We start from the raw sequence: 19,830 nt of genomic DNA, 5'->3' as shown, positions 1-19,830 counted from the left end.
AAAAATGGGTTTAGTTTGGGACACATTGGACTTCTCTTCCCACACTTTTCCCTATCCCATGGCTATTCCAGTGTGCTCTGACTGCTATCTTTGGATTCATTTTTGATTCTTTTTATTTCATATCCACATTCAAATTGCTATAAAATCTTGTCCATTTACTTTCAGAATATATCCAACAGTTTTTCACTCTCTTCAGAACCTACCACTCTGGTCTTAACCACTATCATTTCTCACCTAATTATTATAGTAACTTCCTAACTGATCTCCCTGTTTATGTCCTTGTCCCCTTGTCTGTTTTCAATCCAGCTTCTGAATGATTCTTAGAATAATCAAGTCATCCATTTCTCTGCATAGAACTCTCCTTTCCCTGGAGTAAAAGTCACAGACCTCAAAGAGGGCCTGCATGTCCCCCTCCCCTTACTCTCTCTCATTTTCTTCTATTCTTTCTTCCTTTTGCTCACTTCACTCCAGCCATATTGGCCTTCTTGCTGATCCTTGAACTAGTCAGGCGTACTCCGTCCTGAAGATACTGTATTTCCATTTCCTTTGAGTAGAGGGCTCTTCTCCCAGTCATTGACACAGCTCACTCCCTACTTTCAGGTCTTTACTCATATGTCACTTTTTTAGTGAATCCTTCTCTGATCACCTAATTTGAAATTATAGTTCTCTAAGAATACTCTTTCCCTTTGATTCATTTGTCTCCTTAGCTTTTGTCACCATCTACATGTATGCTAAACATATTTTGTTTTCACCTCTTCCCACTGGAATTTAAGATCCATAAGAGTGAGGATTTTTGCTTTATTCACTGCTGTACTTCTAGCACTGAAAACTGTTAGCATATAATAGGTGCTCAATATTTGTTGAATGACTAATTAATTAATGAAGTGCCTGGGATATCTTGGAATTGGTGCTTGCTATTTATTTATACCCTATTTAATTTCACAAAGAAGTAGAGGCAAGAAAGTGTCTAGTAGACAGGGGCGCCTGGGTGGCTCAGTTGGTTAGGTGTCTGCCTTCGGCTCAGGTCATGATCCCGGGGTCCTGGGATCAAGTCCTGCACCTAGCTCCCTGCTCAGCAGGGAAGCCTGCTTCTCCCTCTTCCTCTGCCCCTCCCCTCGTTCGTGTTCTCTCTTTCTCTCTCTCAAATAAATAAAACAAACCAGAGCCCATTAAAATGGTTTAGATTGGAAGAGAGATTTGCATGAAGCCATGGCAGTACATGAGATAGCTTATAGAAAATGTAAAGAGTCAGAAGAGGATTAGGGATGGGATTCTGGAAACACCTCCATGTAAGGGTGACCAGGGAGTAGCACTGTTCTTTGGCTTTGCTAAGCAGGAACCCTGCTCTAGGCCTGGTGCTTTAGAGGTCCTCATCTGGCCTTTGTTGAGTTTTACCCCTCCTGATAGGATGAAGATGTGTGTGTATGTGGCGGGGGGGGTGGGGGGGGGTGGGGGGGGCACCAGGGAACTAGTTCATTAGGTACCCATTTCTACATTAAGTTCTGAGTATTTGAACCCCAGAATTCCCTGCCCATGTGGCCCTTCAAAAGCCTCTTCTCTGATTCTCTCCTCTCTTGACTGAACGCATGTATGCTTCTCTAGGCCTGAGGGATGACCAAGCAACTGCTGTTTGTAGGCATGTGGCCAGAACCTAGACATGTGGGATGGGATGTCTACATATATACATATGAGGCTCCTTATTGAATGGAGTGGAACTAAAGATGGGAAGAGAAAAAGGGGTAGGCTCCCAAAGAATTTGAGTGACTCCCATGCTCCTATAGAACTTGAGGGAGTTTGAGAATTCCAGATCAGAACTTAGCCTTTTAGGTTGTTATAAAAGTATATATGTCAAGATGGGAGGATTGAATAATAGTTTAACAGCTTGTTAGCTTAATTTATAACTTTAAAATATTTAGACATGTGGAATGTAGGCTTCCATTTGTACTCTTGCTCCAAGCCCCTTGAAAATTAGGGGTTAGCCTACAGGAGGGAATTGAAAAAGAGTAGCTAGAGAGGGAAAAGATAAATTCAAGATAGAGTTTCAAAGGGAATGATCAATAGTGTCAAATACTTCAGAAACATTAAGTCCTATGAAAACAGATGTATCCATTGGATTTGATTGACAATCAGAATTTAGTAAAAATTTCATTTGGTGGTGATAGATGCCAAACTTCCATAAAAGGAGGACTACCTGAGGAATTAGGAAGTGGAGACGGAAGATAGGAGATTTTTTTCCCTAGATCCATCTCTGAGAAGGGAAAAAAACTAGAACAGTAGCTGGAGGGGTTTTCAGGGTCATGGAGGAGGACTTTTCTATGTTTAAGATTAAAGGGTCTTGGGGCGCCTGGGTGGCTCAGTCGTTAAGCGTCTGCCTTAAAAAGAAAAAAAAAAAAAAAAAAAAGATGAAAGGGTCTTACAAATGCTGATATGTTGAGGGAAAGGACCCAATGTTTAGTAAGAGAAGGTTGAGGAAGAGGAGGGAATAATTGATGGAGCAAGGCCTAACATCCAGTACATAGGTCATTAGATTTGCCTTTGAAGGGAGGAGGGCTATTTGAGAAGACTTGGGATGTTTGGATGTATATGGAAGCTAGGTTTGGAGGGTGAAAGAGCAGGAAAGTGACTTAATAGGCAATATGTCATTGATTTTGTTTTACAGTAGTTTTTTGGGTTAGTGTTTTTAAACCTGATTTTAGGGCGCCTGGGTGGCTCAGATGGTTAAGCGTCTGCCTTCGGCTCAGGTCATGATCCCAGGGTCCTGGGATCGAGTCCCGCATTGGGCTCTCTGCTCCTTGGGAGCCTGCTTCTCCCTCTGCATCTCTCTCTGTCTCTCATGAATAAATAAATAAAATCTTTAAAAAAACAAAAACAAAAACAAAAAAACCTGATTTTATATTCCTGGGCATCAGGGGTTATACCTGCAGCCACATGTTAAAATCCTGTTGGTTAATTGAAATATAGCCCATAATATGAGGCATAGGCCATAGCATGTTGGATCTGTCTTTATTAAATAATTTGACAATTTAGTGGTGTCTTAAAATTATAAGTTTGATAAAAACTTCTGATTCCTCAATAGCCTAGAAATAATTTCTTTATTACGTTCATTATATAATGTGTGTTATCAGGATTTGGAGATGGCTTTTTGTAAGAAGTGCGTATTGTCTGAATCACACCTATTTTGGGCAAAATATTTTTAAATAGAAGTATATTAATACTGTCTTCTTTCCCCCAAATCGTAGTTCCAAAGAACTGCTGGTTTATATTTTAGCTCTTGCCAAGTTGTGAAAATAGTGAAGGATGATTATACTACTTAACATTCAAATTGTAAGTAAACTTTATTCCTACTACTATTACCTATATGTTAAGAAAACTGAAATTGAAAATAGTCATTACCTTATATGATAATAGTGAGCTTTAGTGTGACATGGCCTGTGGATTTTTACTAGTTTTTGTTGTTAAGATACAAATACATCCTCTCCCATTGTCTTTGATAAGATCAAAAAGAATACTAATAGTCCTGAATGAATCTTAGGAGGTGTGAAATTTCTGCTTTTTTCCCCAGGTATTTCTTTTATTGTGTAAATTTACAGAAATTCTTTTTTTTATTTTCATATCTGTATAGTGCCAGTGGTCAAATTTAATATAGGACATAATATTAATGGAATGATTTATTAGAAATGTATATTCATTTCTCTTTAAATATGCTTAATTTTTCTGCATTATTTAATTTTTATATGAAAATCTGTAAAAGATAAGTCTTTAATTCCTTTATGAAAAATATAACCTACATAAAATCAAATAAAATATAACTATCGGAATAATCTAATGCATAAATCTAGATGATGTATATGTATATCAACATTCATCTCTACTAGGGGAAAAAGGCTTGAATTATGTTTACTTGAAACCATTTGCTATATTGAATTTTTTTTTAAAGATACATTATTTTATTTTATTTTTTTAAGATTTTTTATTTATTCATTTGAGACACAGAGGTACAGGGGGAGAGAGAGCATGAGCAGGGAGAGAAGCAGAGGGAGAGGGAGAAGCAGGATCCCCGCCGAGCCAGGAGCCCGATGTGGGGCTCGATCCCAGGACCCTGGGATCATGACCTGAGCTGAAGGCAGATGCTTAACCATCTGAGCCACCCAGGTGCCCCATATTTATTTATTTTAGAGAGAGAGCGTCCACAAATGGTGGGGAGGGGCAGAGGGAGAGAAAGAGAGAATCTTAAGCAGACTGTTCGCTGAGAGTGGAGCGCAACGTGGGGCTTGATCTCATGACTCTGAGATCATGACCCTGAGATCATGACCTGAGCCAAACACTGAGAGTCAGACGCTTAACCCACTGAGCCACCCAGGCGCTGTTGCTGTAATGAATTTTTAACCAATAGCAAAAAAACTATTGAGGAAAGAATGATACAGTAATATTAAAGGCATTGCAAGTGATTTTACTACTTTATTTTTAAACTACTCTATTTGAAAGTATAAATATATAACTCAGATTAATCCATTTTATAGTCCTTATAGAGTATTCAAAATATGAACACAAAATGAGATTGCTACCATAATCAAAAGACAAGTCTAATTATATTATTCAGATAAAGAAACCAAAGAAGCCAAAGAAGAATGAAATATTTACAAACCAATAACTCTTTTAATTTGTTAAATAGGCAAATAATTTTAGAAGTTGTCTTGATTTAGCATATTTTGTTATCAATGCATAAAAGATTTTTAAACTGATAAGAACAGATACTACACTTGATCTTAGCCAAAAGGCCGAGAAGCGATCAATGCATAAAAGATTTTTAAAATTTCTACCAAAATATTTCAGGAGTAAAAGTATATCTTCATAACAAGACAAAGTTATAACACTTTATCCCTTAGAATGTAAATAGCATAAGGTCATCTGTGTGCAATAGCTTGGTTGCAATAAATTGTTTATGAACTTGACAGCTCTAAGAAGTAGAATGCTCATGACTGCCCTCTTTTGGCACTGGGCTTCGTAAGTCTAAGCTCCTTTTTCTTAGCTTACAAAAATGTAAAAGATTAGATTGTAAAATAGGTTGTGCTTTATATCCTTCCTGTATATTTTTAATAACTTTTCAAATTCTTCCTCTTTTTAGGCTCTCTGGTTAATCATCTTTAGAAGACTGGATTTCTGGATATCTCCTTCACTCCATGTCTATTGACTTTTAAAACATGATAATGCAAACCTGTAACACTGGCAGTCATCCATGAACCTTTAAATTACACTGCTTAATAGCGTTTGAAGCTTCCTCAGGGAATAACAATGACATCAGCAGTGGTTGACAGTGGAGGTTCTATTTTGGAGCTTTCCAGCAATGGAGTAGAAAATCAAGAGGTTAGGCATCCAATGTATTACATTTCTGTTTTGTTCATAGAAATCAATATATGAACTCATTTTGAAATTAATGGGAAACAGGTAATTTTTGAGTAGAAATGTACAATGCATGAAACTGGACATGTATATGCCATGTGCCCTCATATAATTTAGGTAGTAGAAGGTTGAGGTAGGTATTGCTAGGCTCACCTGAGTTGTTAGAACATGCATATATTGGAATGAACTGGGAGGAAAGAATTGAAAGAAAGAACACAGAAAGTATTAGTTGAGATAGATTTTAATTCCTGATAAAATTCATTGTTTTGGATTACAGAGTCTGTAGGTAAATACTGTACCTAAATACATAAATTAGATTCATCTTAAATTAGGATTTTGTATCTCCTTTAGTTGTCATGTGTGCTTTTTTTGTTATTTTATATCTAATTCAGTGTGGAGATCTATCATATTTTAATCCTATATATATAAAGAATTTGGATGATTTGTAAATCAGAAAGAAAGGTTTTGAAATTTTATAAATATAGAACTCTGCATCATTAGCATATTTAGTTATTTTCTTGTTATTGATAACATTAAAGAATAGGAGGTAGGAGTAGAAAAATAACAGTACCAGAAACTTACAGACTTCCAGGGCCTGGCTTCTGTTCCCTCCATTCAGTAAAGACTGAATATTGGGAAGGATCTAAATTAAAAAATAATGCTGTCATAATAACAGACAAATATTTGATCAGAGATGAGGTGGGCAAATGAAGAGTTGGCTGTATTTAAAAAATCTATTTTCTCTATATTCTGTGAAAGATATTGCTGTTACTGGTCCTTAGTACCAGCATAGTAGAATAGTGACAGGACCAAGAAATATTAGCATATTAGGCTGTGTATTCTGGAGTCTGCTTCTTTTTCTTGCTTGTTTGTGTCTGTTCAATCTTCCAAGGTAACTACGGTTAAATTCAGAGGGATGGGGATAAAATGAAGGTACTACTTTTTCTTTGTTCTCAGTGGACTTGGTAACCAGAATGTTCTTATTGTGTTTCAATCTAAAACTGATTTAAGGTCCATTAAGAGAAGCCACAGCTAGAGAATATACTTAATTCTCATAATCAGTTTCTATTTGTTCCTTGAAGATTCACTTTCTATATGATCACTTCTAGGTATGACTCACGAAAGAGATCAGAGACTCAGGGGACTTCCATCCCCTCCACATCACCCAGACCAATTATTACTTCATTTTTCAATGCTTTCTCTTTGTTGTATAATTTTACTTTGTTGTATTTAACCCTAAGAAGGCAACCACCAAGAATAATAGGCAGAGTATATTTACCTTGTGCTGGTTTGGTATCATTAATATGGGAAAAAGAGTACAACAGTTTGTTTCTGGAAGACACTATATTTTTCTTCCTTTACATGGAACCCAGGTGTTCATGGCCTGGAGAACTAATTATTATGGAAGAAAGAATCTGGTAAATGAAGTCATTTTACCAAAGCATTATTGATTGATGATTTATGTGGTAGATAGCCTATGGGTAGTCACAGGCGTTTTAGGTAGTATGGCACTAGAATGGAGGAAATTATTCTTGGGGAACTCTTTCTTCAAATTATACTATGTAGATACCCACTTGGTTTCATTTATTTGTTCCTTCAGCAAATATAAATTGACCACTTACTGTGTGTCAAGTACTTTTCGAGGCACTGGGAATAAAATATTTCAGAATGGCTATGAAGAATAAATCGGGGCTAGAGATAGATGGAGAGGTGGTAGGGGATGTTTTAGTTAGGGTGGTCAGGGAAGCCTTTTCTGAAGAGGTAGCATTTTATTTTATTTTTAAAAATTTTATTTATTTATTTGAGAGGGAGAAAGAGCACAAGCAGGAGTAGTGGCAGAGGGAGAAGGAGATGGGGCTCGATCCCAGGACCCCAGGATCATGACCTGAGCCAAAGGCAGACACTTAAACAACTGAGCCACCCAGGCACCCTTGAAGAGGTAGCATTTTAGTCTAGACCTAAATAAAGTAAGGGATTAGGCTGTAGAAATAGAAACATCTGGGGAAAGAGAATTCCAGGAAGAAATTGAAAAGCAACTAGTATCTGAAATATCTCCTAAGATTACAAAGAGAATTTTGAGGATAGTGTATGTGAAAGATAGATTTAATATCTATACTCTAGAATGTAGGGTGGGGTGAAAAAAATGACCTGTCAAAATTTTAAAATCATAGCTCCAGAATCTGAAGAAAAAAATAAATGTTTAAGAAGTTGTGGGCATTTGGAGAGTTATTGATGATTTTTAGGCTTTATTTTTTTAAACTCTATTCCTGATTATAAAAGTAATGCATTTTATAAAATTAGAATAATTATATTTCTGGCAAAGAGACAAAAACCAAAGATACCAATTCCAGTCTTACTAATGAGTATAGATGCAAAAATAAAAAAAAAAAGTAATAAATATATAAAATGCAGTCATATATTAAATCCAGTACTAAATAGGATTTTAGATACACAAAGATAATTCAATATTAAAAAAAGAACAATTAATATATATACCTCTACTAATAAGACACATGACCTATGATATGTTAATAGGGATAAAATACCTGATGAAATGAGATTTTATGAAATTGAATATCCATTCCTGATAATATAAATATAGATAAATATTTCTGTAACATTATAAAAAATAACTGTTACAAATCAGTAGCCAGAATCCTGTTTAATGGTGGAGTACTGAAGTATTTCCTTTAAAATTGGCAAGAAGATAAATATGGGCACTACTGTAACTATTACTTAATGTTTTCCTGTAATCAGACAAGATAATGAAAAAATATATAAACATTAGAAAGAAGACCAAATTATTATCTTTAGATAATATGATTCTCTACCTGGGAAAACCAGAGGAAGTCCATGAAAACCAATTAGAACTAATAAGAGTGCTTGGTAGTTTAGTGGGTACAAATTAACATTAAAAATATCTAGCTTTCTTTTGTAAGGAATTAGTTAGAAGAGCTCATGGAAAATAAGATTGCTTTCAGAAAATTAACAAAAAAATATTGAGGAATAGTGTAAAAGATATATGGGACTTCTTTGAAGACAGTGAATTAATGATACTGAGGTACATGAAAGAAGACTTTGGTAAACAAAGAGATGTATTTTATACTTGGATAGGAGAGATGGAAGGAGTCAGTATTGTGGAGGATGTCAATTTCCTCCAGTTAGTCTATATATTTTATTCCATCTTTATCAAATGTTAGGGCAAATTTGGGGGAAACTGATTATATGGACCTAAAGATTGTATGGAAGAGTATATATGCAGGAATAACCAGAGCAGTTTTTGAAAAGGAAATATATAGCAGGTAAGTCTCGTAGAAATGGGAGTTAATGCAGAAAAAAATAAAAAGAGGATTTAAATACATTTTTAAAAACACAGCAAATACAATTTTAGAGAGCATCTGCTTTCAGACAAGTAAGATCAGGAGTTCTTCCACTTAGACTGTGATGGAATAACAGACCAGATTTTTATTCCCACCGTAATCAAGGAGGAAAATGAACAAAACATGTGAAAGCATAGTTTGAAACATTGGTGCAGTGGTCTGAATGTTTGTGACCCCCCAAAATGTTGAATCCTAACCCCAAACATGATGATACTGGGAGGTAGGGCCTTTGGGAGGTAATTAGGTCATGAGGTAGGAACTGTTATGCATGGATTAGTGCTCTTATAAAAGGTTCCAGGGAGATCCCTTGCTCCTTCTGCCATGCAAGGATCCGATAAGGAGTCCTTGACCTGGAAAAAGACCCTCATCCAGTCATGCTGGCACCCTGATTTTGGACTTCTTGCTCCCAGAACTGTGAACAATAAATTTCTACTGTTTATAAGCCACATAGTGGTATTTTGTTGCAGCAGCCTGAATGGACTAAGACATTTGAACATCAGGAAGCACAGGGCTATGCTTCCCAAGAGAAGAGCAGGTGATCTCTGATTGTACTGACTCATTCCTTGGAGCCACTTTCTGGATTACAGTGTAGGGAGGAGGAACCCAAAAAAAGAGTGACAGTGTCACTGAATTGAGGAAATAAAATTTGAAATTTGTGTTTTTTGTTTTTTTGGGGGGGGGCAGCAAAGCAAGGTTTATTGAGCGATTTATTAAGCAATAACAAAGTGATATACAAAGCTCCTGAGGAGGGAGGGGGGGACCCAAGAGGGTTGGCTAAAATTTGGAATTTGGAGAGGCAAACACTAATTGGAAGTGCAGAGTATCTGAGGGGAAGAAGCTACCCAGAGGAAGAATACCAGAACTCAGCCTCAGGTACTCTGGATTTTAGCTGAATAAGCTTCCCAGATACAATATGAAACTCCATGAAACCAGGCAAAGAATGACCAGAAAGGTATAAACTCAAAAATTTACTGAAAAATCAGAGTTCACTCAGGGCTGGGAGATACTAGAATTCTAAGCAGTTAGAAGGGAGAGTCCTTGTTAAATGCTCAGGGCATTCCTAGAGACTCCAGAAGAGTTATGCCTTGCAGTAGGGCTAAAGTAGCTCTGGAATAATGGGTAGTTCAGACTTGCCCTAAAAAGTTAAAAAAACAGGCCTTGAAAAAGTTGACCCATAAGCAACTTTTTTTTTTTTTTTAAGATTTTATTTTTCAGTAATCTCTACACCCAACATGGGGCTTGAACTTACTGAGATCAAGAGCTGCATGCTCTTTGGACTGAGCCAGCCAGGTGCCCCTTGACCCATAAGGAATTTAAACGTCATAGTAAACATTATTAAAATACGACAACAGGGGACGCCTGGGTGGCTCAGTCAGTTAAGCATCTGCCTTCGGCTCAGGTTGTGATCCTGGAGTCCTGGGATTGAGTCCCATGTTGGGCTCCTTGCTTGGCAGGGAGCCTGCTTCTGCCTCTGCTTCTGCTGCTCCCCCTGCTTGTGCTCTCTCTCTCTGACAAATAAATAAAATCTTTAAATAATAATAAAATAAATAAATAAAATTTATAAAATAAAATAAAATAAAATACAACAACGGTATGTAAATTGCACCCAACAGTGTAAAATTTATGTATCTAACACCCAACCATGCTAAATGCAAAGAAAGAGGAATAATACGACATATAACTTGAAGAAAAAAAAAAACTATCAAGACAGAAAAACAAATGATAGAGATGATGGAATTAGCAGATAAGACTTCAAAACAGCCATTATAAATATGCTCAGCAATTTAAAAGAAAACATGGAACTCAGAGGAGAGGCCTAAAAGACGTAAAAAAACAAACATAACTTCCAGAAATGAAATTTATACTATTTGTAAAAATTTCACTGGATAAGATTAAAAATAGATTAGGTACTATGGAAGAAAAGACAAGTGAATTTGAAAAGAGCAGAAGAAACTGCATTATGAAGCACAGAGAGAAAAACTGAAAAAAACATGAACAAAGACTGTTACCTGTGAGAAATATCAAGTTGTCTAAAATACATGTAATTTGAGTCCCAGAATGAGAGGAGAGGAGGGAAACAGAAAAAGACAAATGAAGAAATAACAGTCATAAAAATTTTCAAGTTTGATGAAAAATATAAACCCATAGATCTGAGAATCTTAACACCAAACAGGATAAAGCAGAGAGCAAATAGACACTGAGGCACATTATTTTTTATTATTATTTTTGACACTGAGGCACATTGTAACAAAAATACTGAAAGCAAATTTCAGGAAGAAAATTCTGAAAGCATGCAGAAAAAAAGTATTAGAGACAGAAGAACAAATTTAATGACGACAGACATCTTGACTGAAACTATGCAAGTCAGAAGATAATGACTTTAAATGCTGAAAGACTAAAACTTGTCAGCCTACAAATATATATCCAGTGAAAATGTCCTTCAAAAGTGAAACTTTTTTCTGACCAAAAAAAGGTGAGAGAATTTGTCAACCGCACTGGGTTATAAGAAATGTTAAAAGAAGTTCTATAGGCAGAAGGTAGATGATACCAAATGGAAACTTAGATATGCACAAAGGAATGAAAAGCCCTGGAAATGTGTAGGTAAATATAAAATGCTTTTTAAAATCAATTCTTAATTTAAAAAAAAGATATTTAAGACAAATAATAACAGTGTATTGTGGGGTTTACAATGTGAAAAAGTAAATGTATGACAACAGTAAGCAAAGGATAGGAGGAGGGAACTGGAAGAATACTATTGCTTTTTACATTATTCGTAAAGTAACATTACTTGTATATTAACTGTGATTAACATGTTGTAAAATCTAGAGAACCATTAAAAAATAAAGCAAAGAACTATTGATAGCAAGCAATTTTTGAATTAAAATGGATACTAAAAATAATTCAAAAGATGACAGAGAATAAAGAGAAAGGAATAAATGAAATAACAGAGAGCAGGATGGTAGATTTAAACCCTGTTTTACTGATAGTATTAAATGTAAATATTCTAAACAGTGCAATTAAAATGCAGATATTCTCAGATTGGGTTAAAAAAAGCCAAATCTATTTATGTTACATATAAAAAATTCATTTTAAGTATAACAATGTAGCATAAAAGTAAAAGTATAGAAACAGATATACAATGCAAACGTTAATCATAAAAAAGCTGAAGTGGTTTCAGGACAAAAATATTACCAGGGTTAAAGATAGATTTCATAAATGATAAAAGGACCATTTGTCAAGAAATGGGTATGCCCTCAATTATTAGAGCTTCAAAATACACAAGGCAGGGGCACCTGGGTGGCTCAGTTGTTAAGCGTCTGCCCTCAGCTCAGGTCATCCCAGGGTCCTGGGATTGAGCCCCGCATCGGGCTCGCTGCTCAGCGGGAAGCCTGCTTCTCCCTCTCCCACTCCCCCTGCTTGTGTTCCTTCTCTCACTTTGTCTCTCTCTGCCAAATAAATAAAATCTAAAAAAAACAAAAAAAACAAAAAACACAAGGCATAAAGTGACAGAGCTGAAAGAAAACATAGATAAATCCACAGTATTAGCTGGAGATTGCTGCATACCTCTCAGAAGCTGATAGGACAATTAGAGAATCAGGATATAGAAGACTTGAACAACATTATCAACCAACTTCACCTAACGGACATTTATGGGACTCTCTACCTAATAGTACCAGAGTACACATTTATTTCGAGTGCACATGGACAGTGAACCAAGATAGATCATATGCTGGGCTATATATCTCAGTACTTTTTTTTTTTTAGATTTTTTTATTTTTATTTTTAAGTAATCTGTACACTCAATGTGAGGATCGAACTCACAACCCTGAGATCCAGAGTTACATGCTCCACCAAGCTAGGCAGGTGTACCTACACATCTCAGTACTTTTTAAAAATATATATTTATTTATTTATTAGAGCATGAGCAGGGGAGAGGGTTCGAGGGAGGGGGAGGGGAGACAAGCAGATTCCCTGCTGATCGAGGGGCCTGACTTGGAGCTTGATCCCACGACCCTGAGATTACGACCCTGATATTACAACCCTGGGATCACAACCTGAGCTGAGCTGAAATCAAAAGTTGGATGCTTTCCTTTCTTGATTAAAACTCTCCACAGTGTAGGGATAGAGGGAACATAGCTCAATATCATAAAAGCCATATACAAAAAGCCCACAGCGAATATTATTCTCAACAGGGAAAAACTGAGAGCTTTCCCCCTAAGGTCAGGAACACAACAGGCATGTCCACTCTCACCACTGTTGTTCAACATAGTACTAGAAGTCCTAGCCTCAGCAGTCAGACAACAAAAAGAAATAAAAGGTATCCAAATTGGCAAAGAAGAAGTCAAACTCTCACTCTTCACAAATGACATGATAGATACTCTATGTGGAAAACCAAAAAGACTCCACCCCCGAATTTCTAGAACTCATACAGAAATTCAGCAAAGTGGCAGGATATAAAATCAATGCACAGAAATCAGTTGCATTTCTATACACTAACAATGAGACAGAAGAAAGAGAAATTAAGGAGTCAGTCCCATTTACAATTGCACCCAAAATCATAAGACACCTAGGAATAAACCTAACCAAAGAGGCAAAGGATCTGTACTCTGAAAACTACACAACACTCATGAAAGAAATTGAGGAAGACACAAAGAAATGGAAAGAGATTCCATGCTCATGGGTTGGAAGAACGAATATTGTTAGGATGTCTGTGCTACCTAGAGCAGTCTATATATTTAATGCAATCCCTATCAAAATACCATCAACATTTTTCACAGAGCTGGAACAGATAATCCCAAAATTTGTGTGGAACCAGAAAAGACCCTGAGTAGTCAAAGGATTGTTGAAAAAGAAAACCAAAGCTGGTGGCATCACAATTCCGGCCTTCAAGCCCTATTACAAAGCTGTAATCATCAAGACAGCATGGTACTGGCACAAAAACGGACACATAGATCAATGGAACAGAATAGAGAACCCAGAAATGGACCCTCAAGTCTATGGTCAACTAATCTTCAACAAAGCAGGAAAGAATATCCAGTGGAAAAAAGACAGTCTCTTCAACAAATGGTGTTGGGAAAATTGCACAGCCACATGCAGAAGAATGAAACTGGATCATTTTTTTTACACCATACACAAAAATAAACTCAAAATGGATGAAAGACCTAAATGTGAGACAGGAATCCATCAAAATCCTAGAGGAGAATACAGGCAGCAACCTCTTTGACCTTGGTCGCAGCAACTTCTTGCTAGATACATCTCCAAAGGTAAAGGAAACAAAGGCAAAAATGAACTATTAGGACTTCATCAAAATAAAAATCTTCTGCACAGCAAAGGAAACAGTCAACAAAACCAAAAGACAACCGACAGAATGGGAGAAGGTATTTGCAAATGTCTTATCAGATAAAGGGCTAGTATCCAAAATCTATAAAGAACTTCACAAACTCAACACCCAAAAAAACAAATAATCCAGTCAAGAAATGGACAGAAGACACGAATAGACATTTCTCCAAAGAAGACATCCAAATGGCCAACAGATACCTGAAAAAATGCTCAACACCTCTTGGCATTAGGGAAATCCAAATCAAAACCACAATGAGATACCACCTTACACCAGTTAGAAGGGCTGTTAAGAAGTCGGTAAACAACAAATGTTGGTGAGGATGCAGAGAAAGGAGAAAATTCTCACATTGCTGGTAAGAATGCAAGCTGGTACAGCCATTCTGGAAAACAGTATGCATGTTCCTCAAAAAGTTAAAAATAGAGCTACCCTACGACCCAGCAACTGCACTACTAGGTATTTACCCCAAAGATACAAATGTAGTGATCTGAAGGGGCACCTGCACCCCAATGTTTATAGCAGCAATGTCCGCAGTAGCCGAACTATGGAAAGAGCGCAGGTGTCCATTGAGGGATGAACAGATAAAGAAGATGTGTATATATATATATATATATATACGCACACACAATGGAATATTACTCAGCCATGAAAAGAAATGAAATCTGGCCATTTGCAAGGATGTGGACGGAACCAGAGGGTATTATGCTAAGCGAAATAAGACAAGCAGAGAAAGACAATGATATGATTTCACTCATATGTGGAATTTAATAAACAAAACAGAGGAGCATAGGGGAAGGGAGGAAAAAAGAAAAGACGGAATCAGAGAGGGAGACAAACCATAAGAGACTCTTAATCATAGGAAACAAACAGGATTGCTGGAGGGTAGCGGATAGGGGGAATGGGGTAATTGGGTGATGGGCATTAAGGAGGGCACATGATGTAATGAGCACTGGGTGTTATAAAGAACTGGTGAATCACTGAATTCTACCTCTGAAATTAATAATACACTTATGTTAATTAATTGAATTTACATTAAAAAATGATCCCTCTATCCAAATAAAAGTCTATGTTATAAAAAAAAGTTGGATGCTTAACCGACTGAACCACCCAGGCACCCTACATCTCAATACTTTTTAAAGAATTGAAATCATACAGAGAAAGTTATTTGACCAAAGCAGAATTACGTTAGAAATTAACAACAAAAAACTCTTGCAAAATCCTCAAATATTTGGATATTAAACAGCTCACTTTTTTTAAAAAAAAGATTTTATTTATTTGACAGAGAGACAGGGAGAGTGGGAACACAAGCAGGAGTGGGAGAAGGAGAAGTAGGCTTCCCGCTGAGCAGGGAGTCCCATGTGGGGCTCGATCCCAGGACCCTGGGATCATGACCTGAGCTGAAGGCAGACGCTTAACGACTGAGTCACCCAGGTGCCCCTAAACAGCGCACTTTTATATAACTCATGGATTAAAAAGAAATCACAAGAGAAATTAGAGAATATCCTAATTGAATGGAAATGAGAACACAGTATATCAAAATTTGAGGGATGTAGTTAAAGCAGTGCTTAGAGGGAGATTATACCTTCAAATACTTATATCAGGAAAAGAGTATAGTCTAAAATCATTTAAGCTTCCATCTCAATAAGCTATAATATGAGGATCATATTAAACCCAAAGCAGAAGGAAGGAAATAATAACAGGTCAGTAGGGTAGAAAGTGGACAAACATTAGAGAAATTAACTACCAGCTGGTCCTTTAAAAAAATTAATAAAATTGATAAATCTCTAAGTAGACTGCAGAAGAAAAAAAAACTGTGAGGCAAAAATTACTAATATAGGGCGCCGGGGTGGCTCAGTTGGTTAAGCGTCTGCCTTTGGCTTAGGTCATGATCCCAGGGTCCTGGGTTCGAGCCCCACATCCTGCTCCCTGCTCAGCGGGGAGCCTGCTTCTCCCTCTCCCTCTGCCTGCCGCTCTGCCTGCTTGTGCTCTCTGTCAAATAAATAAATAAAATCTTTAAAAAAATTGCTAATATAAGGAATGAAAGAGTCATTAGTATTGACACTAAATATTGTGAACAACTTTATGCCAATAAAGCTTGGCAACCCAGATGAAATGGGCAAGAACCTTGAAAGTCATTCCAAAAGGAATAGCAAGTCTGAATAGCCCTCTATCTTAAAATAAATTGAATTCCTAGACAAAACCTTTTTCACAAAGAAACTTCCAGGGTAAATTGGCTTTATTGATCGTGTAGGCCTGCATTTTTTATTTTTTATTTATTTTTAAGTAGACTCCTAACCCAGCGCAGAGCCCAAGGCAAGGCTTGAACTCACAATCCTGAGATCAGAGCCCTGAGATCGGGACCTGAGCTGAGATCAAAAGTCAGACACTCAAGTGAGTGAGCCACCCAGGTGCCCTGTCTTTACTGATGATTTATTTATTTATTTATTTATTTTTATTTTTAAAGATTTTATTTATTTGACAGAGACAGCGAGGGAGGGAGCATAAGCAGGGGGAGAAGGAGAAGCAGGCTTCCCACGGAGCAGGGAGCCCAATGCGGGGCCCGATCCCAGGACCCTGGGATCATGACCGGAGCTGAAGGCAGACGCTGAACTGACTGAGCCACCCAGGTGCCCCTTTATTGATGATTTAACAAGGATTTAGGGAAGAAATAATAATAACCTTACATAACTCTTTCAGAAAATAGACAACATAGCATTTCATAACTCATTTTGAGGCCAGCATTATTCTGATACCAAGACCAGAGATACATAGGAAAAGAAAACTACAAACAATATCCTTCATAAGCATAGACAAAAACATTCTTGATAAAATACTAGCATTTAAACCCAGTAATATATAAAACGGATTGTATGTCCCAAATGGGGTTTATCCCAGCAAGATAGGTTTAATCAATCAATGTAATTCATCACATTAACAAAATAAAAAGGAAAAATCATGTGGTCATATCAATAGACACAGAAGACCCATTTGCCAAAATTCAACACCTATTTATTATACAAATTCCCTAAATTAGTAATAAGGGCAACTTCTTCAACCTGATAAGTGCATCTGTGAAAAACCCACAGCCTACATCATTCTTAAAGGTGAAAAGGGGGGGGCGCCTGGGTGGCTCAGTTAAGCATCTGCCTTCGGCTCAGGTCATGATCCCAGGGTCCTGGGATTGAGCCCCACATCGGGCTCCCTGCTCTGCGGGAAGCCTGCTTCTCCCTCTCCCATTCCCCCTGCTTGTGTTCCCTCTCTTGCTGTGTCTTTCTCTGTCAAATAAATAAATAAAATCTTAAAAAAAAAAGTGAAAAGGGGAATGTTTTCCTTTTAAGGTTGATAGCAAAGCAAAGATGTCTACTCTAACTTCAACATTGCTGCAGGGCAAGAAAAATAAAAGACATACGGATTGGAAAAGAAGTAAAACTCTTTATTTCTAAATGATACAATCATGCATACAGAAATTCTTAAGAAATCTACACAACTGTTAGAACTAATAAATTTAGAACAGTGAATATGTAAAAATCGTGTTCATATATCTTAGCAAAATACAACTGGAAAATGAAATTTAAGAAGCAGTACTGTTTAGCAGCATCAAAATAATATAGGGATAGGTTTAATGAAGTAAATAAAAGATCTGTATGCAGGGCACCTGGGTGGCTCAGATGGTTAAGCATCTGCCTTCAGCTCAGGTCATGATCCCAGGGTCCTGGGATCGAGTCCCGCATCGGGCTCCCCGCTCGGAAGGGGGCCTGCTTCTTCTTCTCCCTCTGCTGCTCCCCCTGTTTGTGCTTTTTTGCTGTCAAATAAATAAATAAAATGTTTAAAAAAAAATCTATATGCAGACAACCACAACATATTGTTGAGAGAAATTAAAGACCTGAATAAATGAAGAGTTATACCATGTTTATGGATTGGAAGACTTATGCTAAAACAAAGTTAGAGGGCTTATCCACCTGATATAAAGACTTACCATGAAGTTCCAGTAATTGAGACAGTGTGGTTTGATATGCCAACAGACATGTAGATCAGTGGAACATTATATAGATCCACATAACACTGATTAATTTTCAATAATGGTGATAATTTGGTGGAGAAAGGAGTCTTTTAAACAAATAATGGAACTACTGGACATCCATATGCAAATTAATGAACTCAGTCCTTTCTCACATACACAATAACTCAAAATTGATCATAGAATTAAATGTTTAAACTATAAAAACTTCTGGAAGAAAACACAGAAGAAAATTTTTTCAATCTTGAATTAGGCAATGGTTTCTTAGATTGAACACAAAAACATGAAAAAAGCTTTAAAAGAAAAAATGATGAATTTCATTTAAATTAAAAACTTCTGTTCTTAAAAATTCCATTAAAGGGCACCTGGGTGTCTCAGTTGCTTCAAGTGTCTGCCTTCGGCTCAGGTCATGATCCTGGAGTCCTGGGATCAGCCCCACGTCAGGCCCCCTACTCAGTGGGGAGCCTGCTTCTCCCTCTTTCTCTGCTGCTCACCCTGCTCATGCTCTCTCTCTCTCAAATAAATAAAATCTTTTTAAAAACTTAAAAAAAAATTCCATTAAAATGAAAAAGTGAAGCCAAGATTGGAAAAAATATTTACAATATATATTGACAAAGGATTTATATTCAGAATATATAAAATAAGTTGGAGGGGCACCTGGGTGGCTCAGTTGGTTAAACGTTTTTCTTCGGGTCGGGTCATGATCCTGGGGTCCTGGGATCCAGTCCCGCATCATGCTCCATGCTCAGCAGGGAGTCTGCTTCTCCCTCTCCCTCTGCTTCTCCCCCAGCTTGTGCTGTCTCTCTATCTAATTAAATAAATAAGTAAATAAATTAATAAATAAAATCTTATAAAAAAATAACAGGGATACCATGTGTTGAAAAGGATGTAGAGCACTGTCACTCTCATACATTTATAGTGGAAATAGAATTTGACAGTTCTTTTATTTTTATTTTTTTATTTTTTTTATTTTTATTTTTTAAAGATTTTTTTATTTGACAGAGAGGGACACAGCAAGAGAGGGAACACAAGCAGGGGGAGTGGGAGAGGGAGAAGCAGGCTCCCCACCGAGCAGGGAGCCCGATGCGGGGCTTGATCCCAGGACCCTGAGATCATGACCTGAGCTGAAGGCAGATGCTTAACGACTGAGCCACCCAGGCGCCCTTGACAGTTCTTTTAAAATGAAGTGCACAATTACTGTATGATCTGGTAAATTGGCTCATAGGTGATATGGAATGCAATAGAACAGAAGGGAGGGGAAGAGCAGGAACATTAATAGGAGCGTTACGGCCCTGTTTATGATAATTTGTTACAACAACTCCAGAACTTAATACACCACCTTTACAGTCTTATTTTCTGCATTACTTCTCATAGTTCTTTGATTACTTGCTTTGGCCCTAATTCCCAAATGTGAAAGCTTCCATGACTTTTGCTCATGTTCATGAGCCTACAATTGCCTTCCACATCTATCAAAATCCTTTTCATCCATTCAGGACCCTGTTATAGGAAGTCTTCTATAATCCCCCAATCTGAATCAATTCAACACCTAACATATGGGTTGAGGGTTATACTTCAAAGAGTGTTAAAAACCATTGTTTTGTATGTTCAATTTTTCTTTTAGACAAATGGGGAGTCATGAAAGCTTTTTGTACAAAGAAGTAATACAGACAGTTCTGATTGTAATGTGAAAAGAT

The 19,830-nt window shown here is 37.0% G+C and overlaps 1 protein-coding gene and 1 pseudogene across 5 annotated transcripts in view; one reads left to right on the top strand and one right to left on the bottom strand.

Moving 5' to 3' along the window:
* The window catches only part of ELF2 (E74 like ETS transcription factor 2), a 107,344-nt gene that overhangs the window by 29,296 nt on the left and 58,218 nt on the right, over nt 1-19,830 (top strand). For 4 of the 5 annotated variants that reach the window (XM_036091715.2, XM_036091713.2, XM_078069247.1 and 1 more), the window contains exons 2-3: nt 3,240-3,324; nt 5,126-5,364. The exons of the other annotated variant lie outside the window; for it this stretch is intronic. In XM_036091715.2, coding sequence (XP_035947608.1) covers nt 5,293-5,364 — 72 coding nt within the window. In that variant the 5' untranslated portion in view covers nt 3,240-3,324; nt 5,126-5,292. The remainder of the gene's footprint in view (nt 1-3,239; nt 3,325-5,125; nt 5,365-19,830) is intronic. 5 annotated transcript variants of the gene reach the window in all.
* On the bottom strand, nt 4,685-4,790 carry LOC118535388 (U2 spliceosomal RNA; annotated as a pseudogene).

This window comes from Halichoerus grypus, chromosome 3 (genome assembly GCF_964656455.1).
Source record: "Halichoerus grypus chromosome 3, mHalGry1.hap1.1, whole genome shotgun sequence".
In the NCBI taxonomy this organism is placed as follows: Eukaryota; Metazoa; Chordata; class Mammalia; order Carnivora; family Phocidae; genus Halichoerus; species Halichoerus grypus.
The sequence above is the reverse complement of the archived record's forward strand: the minus strand, read 5'-3'. Positions and strand labels throughout refer to the sequence as shown.